We start from the raw sequence: 17662 nt of genomic DNA on the forward strand, positions 1-17662 counted from the left end.
GAATAATGGTTCTCTATTTCAGTTTGGGTTCAGAAAAACATTTTTTTTCGATTTGGGTTTCGGTTTCACTCTTGGGAAAATTTCAGTTTATTGTTTTTTGGGGCTTCGTTTTTCAGCTCCATTCCGGTTTGAAGCCTTGGTTCCTGGATTACTGGGATGGTGATGGGAATGCCGGGTGCAAGACCTTTTCTGCAATGGACAATGGTTTGCTGCAATGGCAAGTGGGTGGCTGAGCCAGGGACCTGTTACTCAATAAGCAAAGTATACATGGGCTTGCTTACTTGTGCTTAATTACTAATCTGTAGTGCAAAATTTTACATGGGTTTCGCCACATCTCCTGTACATATCTTGCTTAACGTAAGCCCGTGAGTAGGAGTGAAATAGCCTGTTATCACACAGGAATTGTATTCAGCTACATATAGCCAAATCCAAATAACAAAGGCTGAACTAGAATGACGTTCTGAGTATTGATTGTAAGATGCCATTGATGGTAAGATACACCATTATTTTATGTACCACCAAGAAGGAAAAAGAAAATGCTGCCAAATATAAACTTCCATTCACAGATTTCAGAGATGTTGAAATGTGAAGAGATATACCTCTTAGAGTTGATGAAATATGGTATTTTTTTCTCCTATAAGAAGAGGTCCAGAGGTGATCAGATTTTTGGTCTTTCTCTCATGATCAGTTGCAAGATGGCTGCTCAGCTATTGCCATCACATCCTCATTTTGGGGAGGAGGAGGAAAAGGGAAATGACTTTCCCCTTCCACGTTAATTTTAGGATCACTTTGTAAAGTCTCCCCAAGAAGACTTACTGGAATTTTTGTTGGATTTGCATTGGATGTGTAGATCAACTGGGAGAGAGCTGCCTAATGCCCAATATATACTGCTAAGTTGTATATCAATATATATACATTATGGTCTCATCTATATTTTATAAAAAAGGATAAATGTTATAAAACATGCTGGTATTTTCATATAAAATTTCTCAAAGGATACATGAGAAACTTAACAAATGTTATTTCAGAGGGATGGAACTGGGTGTAATTGGCAGGGGAGAGAGGGGCTTTAGCTTTTCACATTACACTCTTTCTATACCTTTTTTAAAACCACAAATACTGCATATATTATGTTTATAATAATAAACAAAGAAAGTCAGGAATAGGAGGAGGACATGGACTGTGTGGCTAATTGCCTCCATGAACAGCTGCCTCCTTTGCCATGAGACTAGAAGAGCTGGATGGTGCCTGGCTACCATTACTGAATATTTTGATCAAAGATTCAATAGAAGAATCCTGATCAAGAGGAGAAAATGTAGAACAGAATTTCAAATTCTTATGGGCTCCAGACTTTCTGGAGTCATGGAGAGAGGATGAACCTCTAAAACTATTGCACAGAGATAATCTTTAAACCTTAAACCAAAAAAATAGCCCCTGAAGCCTTCTTAAAACCAAACATAGTTTAGCTTAACTAGTGAAAAATGTTTGCCTTGAGCATTATGCTGTTTTAAGAACTATCCATATGGGATCAAATTGACAACAGCAACTCTAAAGATTAGATAGGAACCTTATGGGCAGTGAGCTTATGTTAATGGGGAGGAACAACTCAGAAAAGGAGGGTGAGAATCGTTGCACAACTGGAAGAATATAATCAATGTCACTGAATTGTACATGTAGAAACTGTTGAGTTAGTGCATGTTCTGCTGTGTATATTCCCAACAACAGTAACGAAATAAAATAAATTATAAAAAATAATAAATATAAACCAGGAACCTTCAAAGTGGAGTGTGTGTTACCCTGGGTGGTACAGGAAGACATTCCACACAGTAAATAAGCACTTATAGTTTTAAGGGAATCAATTTCTACATCCTCAAATTTCCTATGTATTTTTTCCTAAAAGTGATCTGCCAGAGAACACAAATGGTTTGCACTTGACTGCTAATCTAAAGGTTGCTGGTTTGAACCCAGCCAGTGGTACCATGGAAGATAGGCCTGGTGATCAGATTCTGTCAAGATTACAGCCCAGAAAACTATGGAGCAGTTCTACTCTGTAACACATGAGGTCTCCATGAGTCAGAATCGACTTAATGGCAACTAACAACCAATGGGTGAGGATCATATCTTTTTGCAACTCAGACGGTTTTCAATTTTTTGCTTCCAATAAAATTGAAGAAGAACCCAATGGGGTTGTGAGCTGATAAATTTAGGGAAAATAATTTTGATAATAAATCTTTGTGTAATTTTTTCCATATATCTCCCAAGGAACTCTAAGAATTTAGTGGCATTGCTACAACAAAATATTCCTATTTATGTAAATGAGATTTGAGTGTGCTAACATCTAACCAAACAAAAAGTAAAAAGAGATTTGATGCTGAATTCTGTCTCATTCTAGCAATAAGCAATATTTATCCATGGATACACCAACTAGTTAAAAAAAAAAAAGCCCTATCGATCTCATCAAGAGATGCATATCCAATAAATACTTGTTTTTACATTGAATAATTATCATAATTTGCAATATATTTACAATGTTTCAATCCATTGTATTTTAATGATAATTGTCATGATAACTCAGGCAAAAGTAGATTTTTTCAACAACCCTTTTGATCACAGGAATATTTAAAACATTTAAACTGCAAAATATGTCCACATTTTTGATGTAGAGAAATATGACAGGGTAATCAATAATATAGTTTCAATTGCAAAAAAATGTATTATTAGAATAAAATTCTGTTGGGGGAATAGAATGGAATTAATTCAGGGAGAAAACAAAAAATATACAACTTCCAACATAAAAGCAGAGCTTGGTTATGAATTTTTAAAACAGATGAGAGTGGCAATCAGATCACTATGGTATGTAGGTTTCAATGAATTCGTGTAAAATTGTGAGGCAACAGTTGTATTTTTGAAATGCTAATATTTGTCAGAAAGTACATTATTTGCATCTTTCAATATTAATGATGCAAAATTTTAGAAGTCAACCTAAAGTATGTGGAGACAGGAAAGCTGGAAATGCGGAAACCAAGGTCAAGAAGGGGACAGTGTTGACACATCACGGGGCTGGCAATCAATGTCCCAAAATGATACGTGAATTAATCGTTTAATGAGAATTGTTTAATGTGTTTAATTGTTTAATAATTAATTGTTTAATTTCACCTAAACCACAACGAAAAAAAAATGTGAAGGGGCACGTTTTCAAAATATTTTTAGAGTATTTTCATACAAACTTATCAAATATATGTGTGTGTGTGTGTATCAAACAAACAAAAAAACCCATTGCTGTGGAGTCAATTCCAACTCATAGCGACCTCATAGGAAAGAGTACAACTACTGCATAGGGTGTCCAAGGAGCAGCTGGTGGATTCAAACTGCCAACCTTAGGTTTAGCAGCTGAACTCTTAACCACTGTGGCACCAGGGCTGCGTGTGTGTGTGTGTAAAAAACCAAACCCTGGTGGTGTAGTGGTTAAGAATTCGGCTGCTAAGCAAAAGGTCGGCAGTTTGAATCCACCAGACGCTCCTTGGAAACCCTATGGGGCAGTTCTGCTGTGTCCTATAGGGTCGCTATGAGTCAGAATGGACTCGATGGCAACGGGTTTGGTATTTTGGGGGGTTGCCATCGAGTCCATCCCGACTCATAGCGACCCTATAGGACAGAGTACAACTGCTCCATAGGGTTTCCAAGGAGCGGCTGGTGGATTTGAACTGCTGACTTTTTGGTTAGCAGTTGGATGCGTAGCCATATTTTTACATACTCTTTTGCCACCTTGTGGTCAGAGTTGTATTTGACACCCAGGCACATCGACTGCAATAGGAGTTGTCTCCTTAGGTCAGGCCCTTTGCTAGCGTTTCATCAGGCTTTTGTGGGGCAGAGATGGTTAAATTACTGCTTATATATAGGCCTATATAAGCAGTAAGCAACAAAAATATTATGGTGGAATCCTTCACTTGTGACTCAAAGTAAAAGCAACATACAATCAAGGAGTAAGGACTACAACAAATCTGATTTTTCCCATGAGGACTACTTAAAAAAATAAAATATCAAATTGTTTTCAATATTTTTTTCTTGGCTTTTTAGTTTGGGTGCCCCTTACACATGGGGCCACCATGAGTTGGAATCAACTCGATGGCAGTGGGTTGGGTTTGGTTTGGTTTGGTTCCCTAATGGTGACCTAGACACTTTGTTAGTCTGCCTTTTGAGGAACCTGGCACTGATTTTGGCCCTGGGGTCAGGTTGTGGAGCACCTTTGGTTCAGTGCTATGTCCACAGCTCCCAGTACAGTACCTCGGTTGATATCAAATTATCACTTGTTGAGTGAATGGTGGCAGAGCCCTCCACTTCCAGAATCTGCTGGCCTGGGCAGAGTCCAGATGGATCTCTGGGCTTCACAGGAAGTTGATTAGGGAGACAGCCAGGTCACCATGGCTAGTTTTCCATGGTAGACAGTCCCAGGTACACAGAGATATTTAGGTCTCTTTGATGTCTATTACTCTGTGGAGGTGGGAGGAGTGTTCCTCCTGCCCACCCCTACACACACAATCCATGTCCTCAGTCACTTGTTGCAGCAGCAGGAGCAGGGTTCTTTCAGTGGGTGTGCTAGTTTCCAGTCCTCTGGTTGCAGGCCACAAAGAACAAGGATATATTGGAAAGATACTGGGGTGCTTCAATGAGTTGAAGCAAGAGGTGACTTAAGAAGAGCAGGCACCACAGCAGCTTTTGGGACCGCGGCTGCAGTAGTTCTGCCCCTCGTGCCATCATTTTCTTGTGTGTAGAGCAAAGCCCCAGAGCATGGTTGAAATGGGAATAGGAATAGGACCCCCTTGGTGCACCCTGGCAGAACTAGCACAGATGCTGCCCAGTGGGACCCAGGCATTCTCCCTAAGGGCTCCTGATTCCTGACAGCCAACTCCTGCTGCAACTCAGGAGGCCTGGGCCCCCACTTCCCTGAAGGAAGGGGTGATGTCCTGTGCTAGCCAAGGAGAACTTTGCTCTGGGTAATAATCAGGCAGCACAGACCCACATGCCGGGCAGTGTGTACTAGGCCAAGGCCAGCCAGCACCAGGACTCACAGTACTGGGCTGTCTCGAGAGCATACTCCCTGATCTTCAAGCACTGGTTATCTACTTTTCCTCTGACCCACGTGCAGATGCCTGCCCTTGTCTGGACTCCCTGGGACCAGCACCTGCAGCTGCTTCCCGACATCCCCCAGCCATGCCCAAGACCTGAACCATTTGTTCTGGGCTGTCTCCTCATTAGTCTCGTGGTGCTGCTGCCCAATGCCCCCAGCCTCTCACCACAGGATTTCCAAGAAGCCCCTCAGACCCATCCCCACGCCACACTGGCAGCCCCACAGACCAGAGCTTCTGCCCTTCCACTCCCACCTGCTGCCCAAACTCGGGATTCTGCTAGGGTTTCAGGGTCTTGGGACTGTGTCCTGGAGTTTAGGTTGCCCTCTCACCTGTAGGGGAGACACCAGCTGTAGGGATGGCCTTATTGTGCCTTGTCCCTCCTGCTGGCCTTGGAGACAAGAGCTGAGTTCTAAACCCCCACCCCCCACCCCGGCTGCTCAGCAGATTCTGCAGGGCCAAAGGGCTGGCTGCCAAAGCCTCAACCCACCCGCGGCCTTGGGAGCCGGAGGAGGAGGTGAGGAGCAGGCAGACTGCAGGGCATCGATAAGATGGGCAAAAGGACATGCCTTTGCAGGCCTAGCAACCTTGGGAGCTCTGCTCCTCCGGATCTGGAGTCCTGGCCTGCCCCCGAGCGGAGCTGGAGCGCCATCCTCTGGAGAGGAGCAAAGTTTGAGGTGGGAGAGCAGACTGGGACAGGACTGGGGGCAGGCTCCGCTGCATAAATGATGGCCCATCACAGCTCCTGACCGTGCTCCTCATAACACAGCCTCCGAGGTGACATTTCACCACCTCAGAAACGTTTCTGATCTTGGCAACTGTTCAGTCCCCAGCCCCGCAGAGCTGGGGAAAGCCTGCCTGGATGAAGGGAAGGACGAGAAGAGGGGAGGAAACGACGAAGGGGGTCAGTGCAGCGATTGGAGCTGAGAACTGGAAGCGCCTTAAAGAGACTGCGCGGTCCCCGCCTCCCTTCCCGCCAGCCTCAATGAATTAGAGCTGTGTTTCCCAAACTTGCCTGATCATAAGAATCCTCTCAGGCCCTAGTTAAAGATACAGGTTCCAGAGTACCTCCCTTAGAGATTCTGATTCAGTAGGTCTGCGGATGGAGCCGAGGAATCCGTGATTTTAACACGCTCCCCCACGTGATTTTCGTGAACAAACAAGTTTGGGAAATACTGAAAGGAAATGGGGCCTGGCTGCTGAAACGGCCTCCGCTAGGGGGCTACGGCTGGAGGATTCCCGGGGGCGTCGCCTGCTTCCGCCGCCTCCTTCAGTGAAAGTCCCTTTTGGGTCCAGCTGCCACCGCTGCCGCGCTCCCTCAGACCGGGCGGGGGACACCCCAAGTCTGCTCAGCCCCCGCGCCGCCACGCCCAGTGGCCGTCTGAGCTCTGCGAGCAGGGGGAGGAGCCGCCGCCAGTGGAGGCGGAGGAGTAGAAGAGGCGGAGACGACAGAGACCGCGGAGAGGAAGGTGGAGGGGAAGGTGGACGCCACCGGGAAGGTGGAGACGGCGGGGAAGGTGGACGCCGCCGGGAAGGTGGAGACGGCGGAGGGCCCGGGCCGCCGGATTGAGCTCAAGCTGGAGCCAGCACCCGAGCCGGTCCGGGAGGCGGAGCAGGAGTCGAAGGGGAAGCAGGAGCTAGAAGATGAGAACCCAGCGCGGAGCGGCGGTGGCGGCAGCAGCGACGAGGTTCCTCCCCCCACCCTCCCCTTGGACCCGCCGCGGCCCCCCGATCCCTCTCCGCGTCGCAGTCGTGCTCCCCGCCGCCGACCCCGACCCCGGCCCCAGACCCGGCTCCGTACCCCGCCGCAGCCTAGGCCACGGCCCCCGCCCCGGCCCCGGCGCGGCCCTGGGGGTGGATGCCTGGATGTGGATTTTGCGGTGGGTCCACCAAGCTGTTCCCACGTGAACAGCTTTAAGGTGGGAGAGAACTGGAGGCAGGAACTGCGGTTGATCTACCAGTGCTTCGTGTGGTGTGGAACCCCAGAAACCAGGAAAAGCAAGGCAAAGTCGTGCATCTGCCATGTGTGTGGCACCCATTTGAACAGACTCCACTCTTGCCTTTCCTGTGTCTTCTTTGGCTGCTTTACCGAGAAGCACATTCATGAGCACGCTGAGACAAAACAACACAACTTAGCCGTAGACCTTTACTATGGAGGTATATACTGCTTTATGTGTAAGGATTATGTATATGACAAAGACATTGAGAAAATTGCCAAAGAAGAGCAAGGAGAAGCTTTGAAATTACAAGCCTCCACCTCAACAGAGGTTTCTCACCAGCAGTGTTCAAAACCAGGCATTGGTGAGAAATATCCGACCTGGGAAACAACCAAACCGGAGTTAGAACTGCTGGGACACAACCCACGGAGAAGAAGGATCACCTCAAGCTTTACCATCGGTTTAAGAGGGCTCATCAATCTTGGCAACACATGCTTTATGAACTGCATTGTCCAGGCACTCACCCACACTCCGATCCTGAGAGATTTCTTCCTCTCTGACAGGCACAGATGTGAAATGCCGAGTCCTGAGTTGTGTCTGGTCTGTGAGATGTCCTCTCTTTTTCGAGAGTTGTATTCTGGAAACCCATCCCCTCATGTTCCGTATAAGTTACTGCACCTGGTGTGGATACATGCGCGGCATTTAGCAGGGTACAGGCAACAGGATGCCCATGAGTTCCTCATTGCTGCATTAGACGTGCTGCACAGGCATTGCAAAGGTGATGATGTTGGGAAGGCAGCCAGCAATCCCAACCACTGTAACTGCATCATAGACCAAATCTTCACAGGTGGCCTGCAGTCCGATGTCACTTGTCAAGCTTGCCATGGTGTCTCCACCACAATAGACCCATGCTGGGACATCAGTTTGGACTTGCCTGGTTCTTGCACCTCCTTCTGGCCGGTGAGTCCAGGGAGGGAGAGCAGCGTGAATGGGGAAAGCCACATACCAGGAATCACCACACTCACGGACTGCCTGCGAAGGTTTACAAGGCCAGAACACTTAGGAAGCAATGCCAAAATCAAGTGCGGTAGTTGCCAAAGCTACCAGGAATCTACCAAACAGCTCACAATGAATAAATTACCTGTTGTTGCCTGTTTTCATTTCAAACGGTTTGAACACTCAGCCAAACAGAGGCGCAAGATCACTACATATATTTCCTTTCCTCTGGAGCTGGATATGACACCGTTTATGGCCTCAAGTAAAGAGAGCAGAATGAATGGACAGTTGCAGCTGCCAACCAGTAGTGGAAACAACGAGAATAAGTATTCCTTGTTTGCTGTGGTTAATCACCAAGGAACCTTGGAGAGTGGCCACTATACCAGCTTCATCCGGCACCACAAGGACCAGTGGTTCAAATGTGATGATGCTGTCATCACCAAGGCCAGTATTAAGGATGTACTGGACAGTGAAGGGTATTTACTTTTCTATCACAAACAGGTCCTGGAACATGAGTCAGAAAAAGTGAAAGAAATGAATACGCAAGCCTACTGAAGTGACACACAGATCTACCTGTAATGGAAGATGACAGAACCCATACTACAACTGGCATCGAGATTTAAAGGACCTACTTGACCATGGGCCGTGGGCCTGACAGAGTAAGAATTGAACCGTACCCAGTGTCCAAAAGGTCTTGATTGGAAGAGAAATAGAGGGAGGGAGAAGAGGTATAGGCAGTCAATTAAAGGTAAATTAAATGGCAGGAATGCTCTGAGTTGGGAAAGCAGGAGCAGGAAAATTTTGACACTGGTACATATCCTATATTCCTCCAAAAGATTGTGTGGGAAGGTGTGGGGTGGGAGGGGGGTGGTATGGGGGGTGTTTGTGCCCTTGTAACCATAAAACATCTTTCTCCATGGGTGTCTCAGCTTCAACTGACCAATCACATAGCAGTTATAAGTTTGGGTGAAAAAAGAAACACTTGTAAAAATGTAGCCCATTGCATATATGGGTATGAAAGTAGAAAAGTGGAGGAGGCACGGATATCTCATTGACAAACACCTTTGCCAGTTTCTTTGTATTCGTGATTTTTGTGCTATTTAATGCAGTATTAACAAAAGAAAAGCCCACACAGGCTAGTGAAGGGAGAAGGAAGAAGGGGGCTTATACAAGGGGAGCAATTGCTCCAAAAGGAGACAAGAAATACTATAACCTACACAGACAGGCGTCAGCTAAGAGTATAGTGTGTGTTAAAAAAAGCTATATGATATACTTGAGTAAATCAGTGAACCTCTTTGCAATTGTTTTCTCATCTGTAAAATGCAGACAATTCCTACCATATAGGGTTACTGTAAAAATTAAATGATATAAAATGTGTCAAAGTACAAAGTAGAAGCCTTGGAACTTTGTAAGGGCCCAGGAAACATTCATTGGATCTCTAGCTGAAATTTCTTTGACCAGGACCAGAATGTATCAGAGGTACGGATCAGTCCCACCTGAGACCCATGGACAAGAAGGACACACATTGTGTCACGTGCAGACACACACACACTCTCTCACACACAGGTCCCTCCTCAATACTGTTTCATTGGAGCCCCAAGGCAATGGACTCTACTATTGTCCCTTGTGTATAGAGCATCACTGTCAGTGCTACACCCAGGATTGGGCAGGGGGAGGGAGAACCATAACTGCCCTCCAAAAAGTAATTTTGTCCATTCGGAAGATAGTCATGTTGTTTTCATGACTCAGCACCCCAATGAGTGGATTTTCAGGGCCAGTAGGCTGCCGTGCTTCAACATGAGGGTATTATTTGGTGGTCTTTGCCTTCTAAAAGCATTATGAGTCTAGCTGTTACATTTCCATGATAAATGTGTATATACATCTGTAGAAAAACTGGTTTCCAAAACTCATTGGTCGTCAGAATTGATAGAGTGACTTGTTAGTCTCTCCCTGATTCTGACAGGGAGCAGAGTAGCCTGAGAGAGCTAAGTCCATACAGATGGGATGAGCCCAGGATGGGGTAAACACTTGTGATTTCTTCCTTTCTTTTCAGCATCAGGTACAAAAGTACCTACTACCTAGAAAAGCCTGAGGGAAAACTCAATGTGTATCAGATCTATGTGGCTTGGATCCAGTGGCTTGTGTGAAAGGTTGGGCTCCCCATGGCTTCCCAAGTCTGCTTTGTGGTCAACTCACTTGGAAATAAATATTTATTAATGTGGCTACTTTTTTATGGACTACATCATCAGCGAGCTCATAGGCTTCTTGAGGACAGGGATTGTGTCTTATAACCTTCTGCATTCTCAGCCCCTGGCATATAGTCGTTTTCAAAACATTTACTGAATGAATGGGTGAATGAACACATACACCTACCTCATAAAATTTTCGTCAACACCCAGGGCCTGTAATTCTTAGGAGAAAATGTAAAAAGTTGATATTTTTGGCATCTTGCAGGATGGGGGAGGTCAAGAGATAGGTGGCCTCAGATGATACTTGGCAACTTCATGTAGGGTCTCTATAACTACCTTTGGGGATGTGTCTGGTAGCCCCGCCTAGGAAAACACAGCCCATGTTCTCTGTCCTCTGCTAGTCAGGCATGTACCACCAGATTCTGACTGCTTAAACAGAAATGGTCTTTATTTTTTTTTAAACATTTTCATTTGGAAATAATTTAAAACTTACAGAAAAGTTGCAAAAATAAAAATAATGCATAGGACATCCATATATACCCTTTACCCAGATTTACCTATTGTTAACATTTTATCCATTTGTTTTATCATTTACAGGTGCATACTCTCCCAAATATGTATGTATGTGTATCTTTTAGCCATATGAGAGTAAATTGCATACATCATGGCACTTCATGCCTAAATACTTCAGTGTGCATTTCCTACAAATAGGCATATTCCCTTATGTCACCACAGTATAGTTGACAACTTTGGTAAATTTACAATTAGTATAACACTTCAATATACCATTTGTACTCCAATTTTGTGTGTTGATCCAATGTCCTTTATAGTACTTTCCCCCTCCTTTACAGGATCTGGTCTAGGGTGAGGTATTGCATTTAATTGTCTTGTATCTTTAGCCTCCTTTCATCTGGAACATTTCCACAACCTTTCTTCCTCTTTTATGGCATTAGCATTTTTAATAGAACATTCCTTATTTTGAATTTGTCTGATACAGAAACTGTCTTTTAAATGCCCTGCACTCAGGAATATTTCTAAAAGGACTAATAGATATGAATTGCACGAGACTGCTGAACCTGATGTTGCTGTTTTCAACTGGTGGAAGGTACAGACCACTAGAGGGAGCAGCTGTGCCTGGCACTTCCTGATTGAACCACGTACCTTATCTGCTCTGGAAAACACCATTGTCCCTCAGCAACAGGGGAGCCATTCAAGCCCAGCCCTACCAGTCACCAACCCCCAAATTGAGCAAAGGAATGTAACAGCAGCCAGGGCCTGCTTTCACATCATACCACTGTGGGACCCAGGGCGTCATGTATTCAGCAGGTATGTTACCTTGAGCTCAAACTGAGATTCAGGCGTGTTTGAGCATGTATGGCACATGGGTGGGCACCTCCATTGTTGAGGCATTTAGGCGAATCGGGGGAACACCCTTGGCACCTTCATTAACATTCCCTGGTGCACAGCAGCTGTCATGGGAGTGGGTGGGTACTGCTTGTTAAACAGCTTCATGGGCAGAGTACACAAAGATGGGGCCCAGAATAAGTAAAGAAGAACATGGGAGATGTTTAAAACAGATTGGTTTTTAACTTCCTGGGGACTTTGAGACACAACTGGGCTCTTTTACTGAGGGCTAGAATTCCTGTGTGAGCAGATAGGGGCAAGAGCCAGTGAAATTTAAGCTACTCCTTTAATAGTGAGTCCATGTACATCCACAAGCTGGTAAGGCCTGGGGAAACTCTTGGAAGCTGACTGGAAGGAAGCAGGAGGAGTGCCTTTGAATCACTGGTAGTGTTCTGTTTCTTGATCTGGGTGCTGTTTACAGAGATGTGTTCATATATAGATTTATGATCTTGGACCAAAAGGGTACAGGCAAAAGATGGATGCTCACAACCAGGGGTCTTACCACCCATAGAGCTCAGAATGAGAGGCAAAAAAATGGAGTGTTTTCCTTTTACCCATTACATATGCTTCCCAGGTTTTTTTGGCCTAACCTGGTTAGAAATCCAGAACCCTACCACTTCCCAGAGTAGCCAGATGCTAAACCTTACTCTGGCCTACAAATCACTAGGTAACACCTCACTTCTTCCCCATACACAGGGAATTCTGATCAGGGATGGCATCAACCAAGAGGTCTTTTCCAATCAAGGAACAGGCCGCCATAAAATTCATATTATCATAATGCACTAGACCTGGTGCCAGGAACCTACGATTTCTCCAAACTTTCTCTCCCAGAAATGAAGGCCCAAGACCTCTGAGAGTATATAGCCCAGCACTCACAGCAGTGTGTCATTACACATGTACCTTCCCCTACAGGTGACCCAATGCCTTTTTTAACCTTTCACATTGAAGTATATCAAATATACAGGAAAAGAGTACGTATCATAAGGGTACAGCTTGAGGAATTTCTACAAATTCTGTAAACGACATTCAGATCAAGAAACAGAACATTAATTACTGGTAACTCAAGCACCCCTCCGGCTTCCTTCCAGTCAAATTCCGACAGTAGTTAATCCCTGTCCTGACTTTTTCACTTAGGTTAGTGTTGCCTGTTTTCATACCTTATGTAAATAGAATCATTCAGTATGTATTCTTTTGTGTTTGGCTTCTGTCGTAGTCATCTAGTGCTGCTATAACAGAAATACCACAAGTGGATGGCTTTAACAAGGAGAAGTTTATTCTCTCACAGTCCAATAGGCCAGAAGTCCGAACTCAGGGAGCCAGCTCCAGGGGAAGGCTTTCTCTCCCTGTCACCTCTGGAGGAAGGTCCTTGTCATCAGTCTTCCCTTGATCTGGGAGCATCTCAGCACAGGAACCTCAGGTCCAAAGGACGCGCTCTGCTCCCAGTGCTGCTTTATTGGTGGTATGAGACCCCCAACTCTCTGCATGCTTCCCTTTCCTTTTATCTTACAAGAGATAAAAGGTGATGCAGGCCACACCCCAGGGAAACTACATTGGATCAGGGATGTGGCCTGAGCAAGGGTGTTACATCCCACCCTAATCCTGTTTAATCACAGGCAGAGATTATGATTTATAACACATAGAAAAATCACAAAATGGAGGACAACCACACATGGCCTAGCCAAGTTGACACATATTTTTTGGGGACACAATTCAATCTATTACAGCTACTTTTGCTCAACATTATTTTATGAGCTTCAGATCTGAAGACTTTTGTTAAGAAAAATTATGAAAGGGCTCCACTATTATTATTATTATTTAATATTTGAAAATCACTATGCTAAGGAATTTCAGACCTCAGGGGAATAATGTACTTAAATTACATGGGTGATATATCTGGAAAATAATCCAGCATATTACAGAGACCTGGCCTCATATGTGCCCTTAATCTGGATGGTCCTGAGGGAGATTTAATTTCCTTGAAACCTAAATAAGTAGGTATTTATGAGAAAGGAAGTGATAAGGGAAAATGCTTAATTATAAATAAGGTATAAAATCATATGTATAAAGTATGGTTTCTTCTGGCAATATAGCACATTAAGATAGTATGACTAACCCTCGCCCCACACATGTATATTAATACTAGATAAAACACACACATATTAACGCTAGGTAAAACAAACACATATTAACACTACATAAACTATAACAAACAATTAAATTTATAGCTGACCTTAAAAAAAAATCTCCAGAGATACAAAAAGAAGAAGCCAGTGTAGTAAACTGACAACCCATTGCAGTATTGGTTCCAGATATCAGGCCCTAGGGGCTAGGAACTTGGAGCTGGGAGTCTACTCCCCAAGCAGATTTTGATGACACAGACTTTGATGACCAGAGACAGAAGAACTGGAACTGAAACCTGGATAAAGCCTTTAGTAAACTTGAGACAGATAGGGTTAACTGTGCTGGTGGAACAAAAGAGCTGTTATAAGATTACCATCTAGAAGTTGGGTAAACAGGAACCACACCCTGTCAACATGAGATAAGGCCGAAACAACCCAGGAATTACTATCTCCTTCTTAGTGTTTTTCTAGTCCCTTCCCCCTTTACAGGCTCCCGCATGCACAGAAAAACAAAGTGTGACCGCTGTTTAACCTTCCTTAGCCCTCCGAAGATGGTGACGTGGTGCCAAAGATCAGTGTGCTTGCACTATATCCCATAATAAGTAATGCCAAGGGCTGCCGAGAGGTTTCCATCTTGAATATCAGTGGGTTCCATCCTAGACTCAACCTAATTAACATGCACCACCATTCTAAGAACTACCCACCCCTTGAAAGAAAACCCACTAAATATTCATTACTCTATTGTCTCCACCGAACCCTTATGAGCCCTAGCCTTGCTTCCCTTTTCCAGTCAGTCTTTTGGAGAGGCTTAGATCCCCGCTGACTCCTTTTGTTTGACTCAAGCAAAATAAAGCTTACTGAAGATAAAGTTTGTCTTTTGTGTGTATTCTTACTCAGGAAAAGACAAGGACCCTTTGTGTCAGATTGGCAATTGGTAACAGCTTCTCTGCCCGTTAAAAAGGGTTTGAAAAGGAAGAAATGAAGAGGCTTATGCTCTCCCTGGAGCCACCAGAAGAAGTAAAATCCCCAGGCCTATGTGGATGTGGGTCTAAATCTACCCTACTGTGTGTTATAAGAACCACATGCTGAAACATTAAAAGAAAAGAAAAAAGCAGAAGTATTGAAACTTCTAGAACCTTAGCAAAAGCAAATACATTTTCATAATCCAGGGCACATGATAAAAACAGTATCTGCCAAAGATGTGCTCTGAGACGAACAACGAAAATATAGTGCTTGCAAAAAAAACGGTGCACCATGGAGGAGAGTTAGCAGTTGATACAAGAGGAGAATCTTATCCCAAGAAATACTGATGAGAGAAATTACTACTCCTTTTTTGAGGGTGAAATAGGATGTTTTCAGAAAAAAAAAACTAAGTTGATCACTGATAAACTCTCACTAAAATAACTACTGACAGATATACTTAAGGAAGAAAGAAATTGAAATCAGAGAGTAAGTGGTGAGTGGGAGGCAAGTTATGGTGAACAAAAATTGGTAAACGTGGGAAATCTAAGTGAGCATTAAGTGTATAAAACAATAATGTTGAATAATACGGGGGTATAAAAACAAACTGAAACTGAAAGCACGGGCCCACAAAAACATTTAAGACCACAGGGGACTATTAATACTTAAGGCATTCTAAGGTTCTTGGTGTTGTTTGAGAAGAGGGTAGGGATATTGCCTGAATTTAGACCTTGATAAATCAAGTAATGTTTAAACATTTAAGAGTATAGACTTCTAGTTTCTGACGATGGCAGGGTTGGTTATTTAATTCAAATTTCCTACTGGATGAAATCTTTAAAAATCACTTTTTAAAAGTCTGAAGAATTGAGAGGGCAGAGGGAAACTCCCAGGCAATTTTTGGATGAAAGCCTGTAACCAGACAGGTAAACAGAATATCAGAGCACCAAAGTCAATTTTCTCTGAGATCGTTTGCCTGCACTGCACACATGAGTTGTGGTCCAATGGCTGCACAGGACTACAGGAAAATAGCTCTCAGGGCCAACAAAAGGTAGGAGTTAATAATAGACCCTTTCTACATTAAGTTGTGACCCCCAAAGAGCTACATCTGCAACATAAGGGCCAACCAGAGCTAAACGTTCCCGTTTCCAACAATCCCATAAAACTACAGAAGGCTGCCTTGGTACTAAGCAGAGTAAGACAGAAAAAATAAAATTAAAAAAAGGACAGGTTAAAAAAATCTATCCTTGATCTAACAGGGATCTAACATACACACACACACACACACACACACACCAGACTCACTGGTCTGACAAAGGCTGGAGAGACCCTGAGAGTATGGCCCCCCGGACACCCTTTTAACTCAGTAATGAAAACACTCCTGAGGTTCACCCTTCAGCCGAAGATTAGACAGGCCCATAGAACAAAATGAGGCTAAATGGGCACACCAGTCCAGGGGCAAGGACAAGAAGGCAGGAGGGAACAGGAAAGCTGGTAATAGGGAGCCCAAGGTCGAGAAGGGAAGAGTGTTGACATGTTGGGTTGGCAAACAATGTCACAAAACAATATGTCTACTAATTGTTTAATAAGAAGCTAGTTCTGTAAACCTTTATCTAAAGTACAGTTAAAAAAAAATCCATCCCTGAGAAGAAATATTAAATAATGAAAAAAGATATCCAGGAAAATCCTAACCAAAAGAAAGCTAAGTGTAGCTCTGTTTATGCCATACAAAATAGATTATAAAGCCAAAATCATTATTGGTGATAGAGAGCATCGCTCTGTAATCATAAAAAGAAGTCATTAGGAAGATGTAACAATTCTGAACTTTTATATGCTTAGTAACATGGCTTCAAAATACATAAAGCAGAAATTGGCAGAATTACAGGGGAGAAACTGACAAATCTATAATCATAGTGGGAGATTTTAACATAGTGCACTTAGAGACTGTTAGATTAAAAAAAAATTGTTAGATTAGGCAAATGAAAAAGTCAGCAAGAACATAGATTTGAACGGCACAATTAACAAGCTTGATCTAATAGGCCTAATATATATCTACACTCCTAAAAATTAATATGTATGTTTTCTTTTCAAGCACACTTGGGATATAGACCACATTCTAGGCTCTGGAACAAGTCTCAGCAAATACCACCAAACTGGTTTCATTCAAACCATATTCTCTGATCAAAATGCAATTACGTTAAAAATCAAAAGCAATAACCACAGGAACAAAAACTTTAAAAAGTAGGTTAGAATAGTAATAAGTAACTCATGGGTTGAAGGAAAGTCATAATAGAAATTATTTAGAACTAAATGATAATAACGTAGATATCAAAGCTTGTGAGATATAGCTAAAACAGTACTTAAAGGGAATTTTATTGCCCTGAATGCTTTTATCAGTAAAGAAGGCTAAAAATTAATTAAGTAAGCATGTAACTCAAGAAGTAAGAAAAATTAAGCATAGTGAAAGCAGAAGGAAAGGCATAATCTATATGAGTATGATTGATGCAATAGAAAACAATGATGCAATGAGAAGGTCCATAAAACCAAAACTTTGTTTTTTGAAAAGAAATGAAACAGACAAACCTCTGGCAAGACTGAACAAGAAAGCAAAAGACAGAAGGCACAAGTGAATAATATTAAGAATGAAAATAGGGACAAAACTACAGATACAGCAGAGATTTATAAACAATTTTAAAATACTACAAACAACTTTCTACCAATAAATATAAAAATTTAGATGAACAATTTTCTAGAAAAAACACAACTTTCAAAAACTTGAGAAGAAATAGAAAGGCTGAAAGACATATCTATTTTAAAAACTGAATCAATAGTTAAAAATCTACCCTCCTCCGGAAAAAAAAAAAAAAAGGTTTATCAGGTGAGTTCTACCAAACCTGCCTAATACAAACTGTTCCTGGAAAAATAAAAGGAGA

General features: G+C 43.1%; 1 protein-coding gene across 1 annotated transcript; it reads left to right on the forward strand.

The window, feature by feature from the left end:
* The first annotated feature begins 7057 nt into the window (after positions 1-7057).
* On the forward strand, positions 7058-15785 carry USP27X (ubiquitin specific peptidase 27 X-linked). Its single transcript, XM_023557857.2, has one exon. It carries the CDS (start codon positions 7298-7300, stop codon positions 8612-8614), a length of 1317 nt encoding a protein of 438 aa, XP_023413625.1. The 5' UTR covers positions 7058-7297; the 3' UTR covers positions 8615-15785.
* Positions 15786-17662: the final 1877 nt, after the last annotated feature.

The sequence above is a fragment of the Loxodonta africana genome, chromosome X, assembly GCF_030014295.1.
Source record: "Loxodonta africana isolate mLoxAfr1 chromosome X, mLoxAfr1.hap2, whole genome shotgun sequence".
Classification (NCBI taxonomy): domain Eukaryota; kingdom Metazoa; phylum Chordata; class Mammalia; order Proboscidea; family Elephantidae; genus Loxodonta; species Loxodonta africana.

Coding starts and splice junctions, on each gene's coding strand:
- USP27X (XM_023557857.2), top strand. CDS start 7,298: ATGTGTAAGGATTATGTATATGACAAAGACATTGAGAAAATTGCCAAA.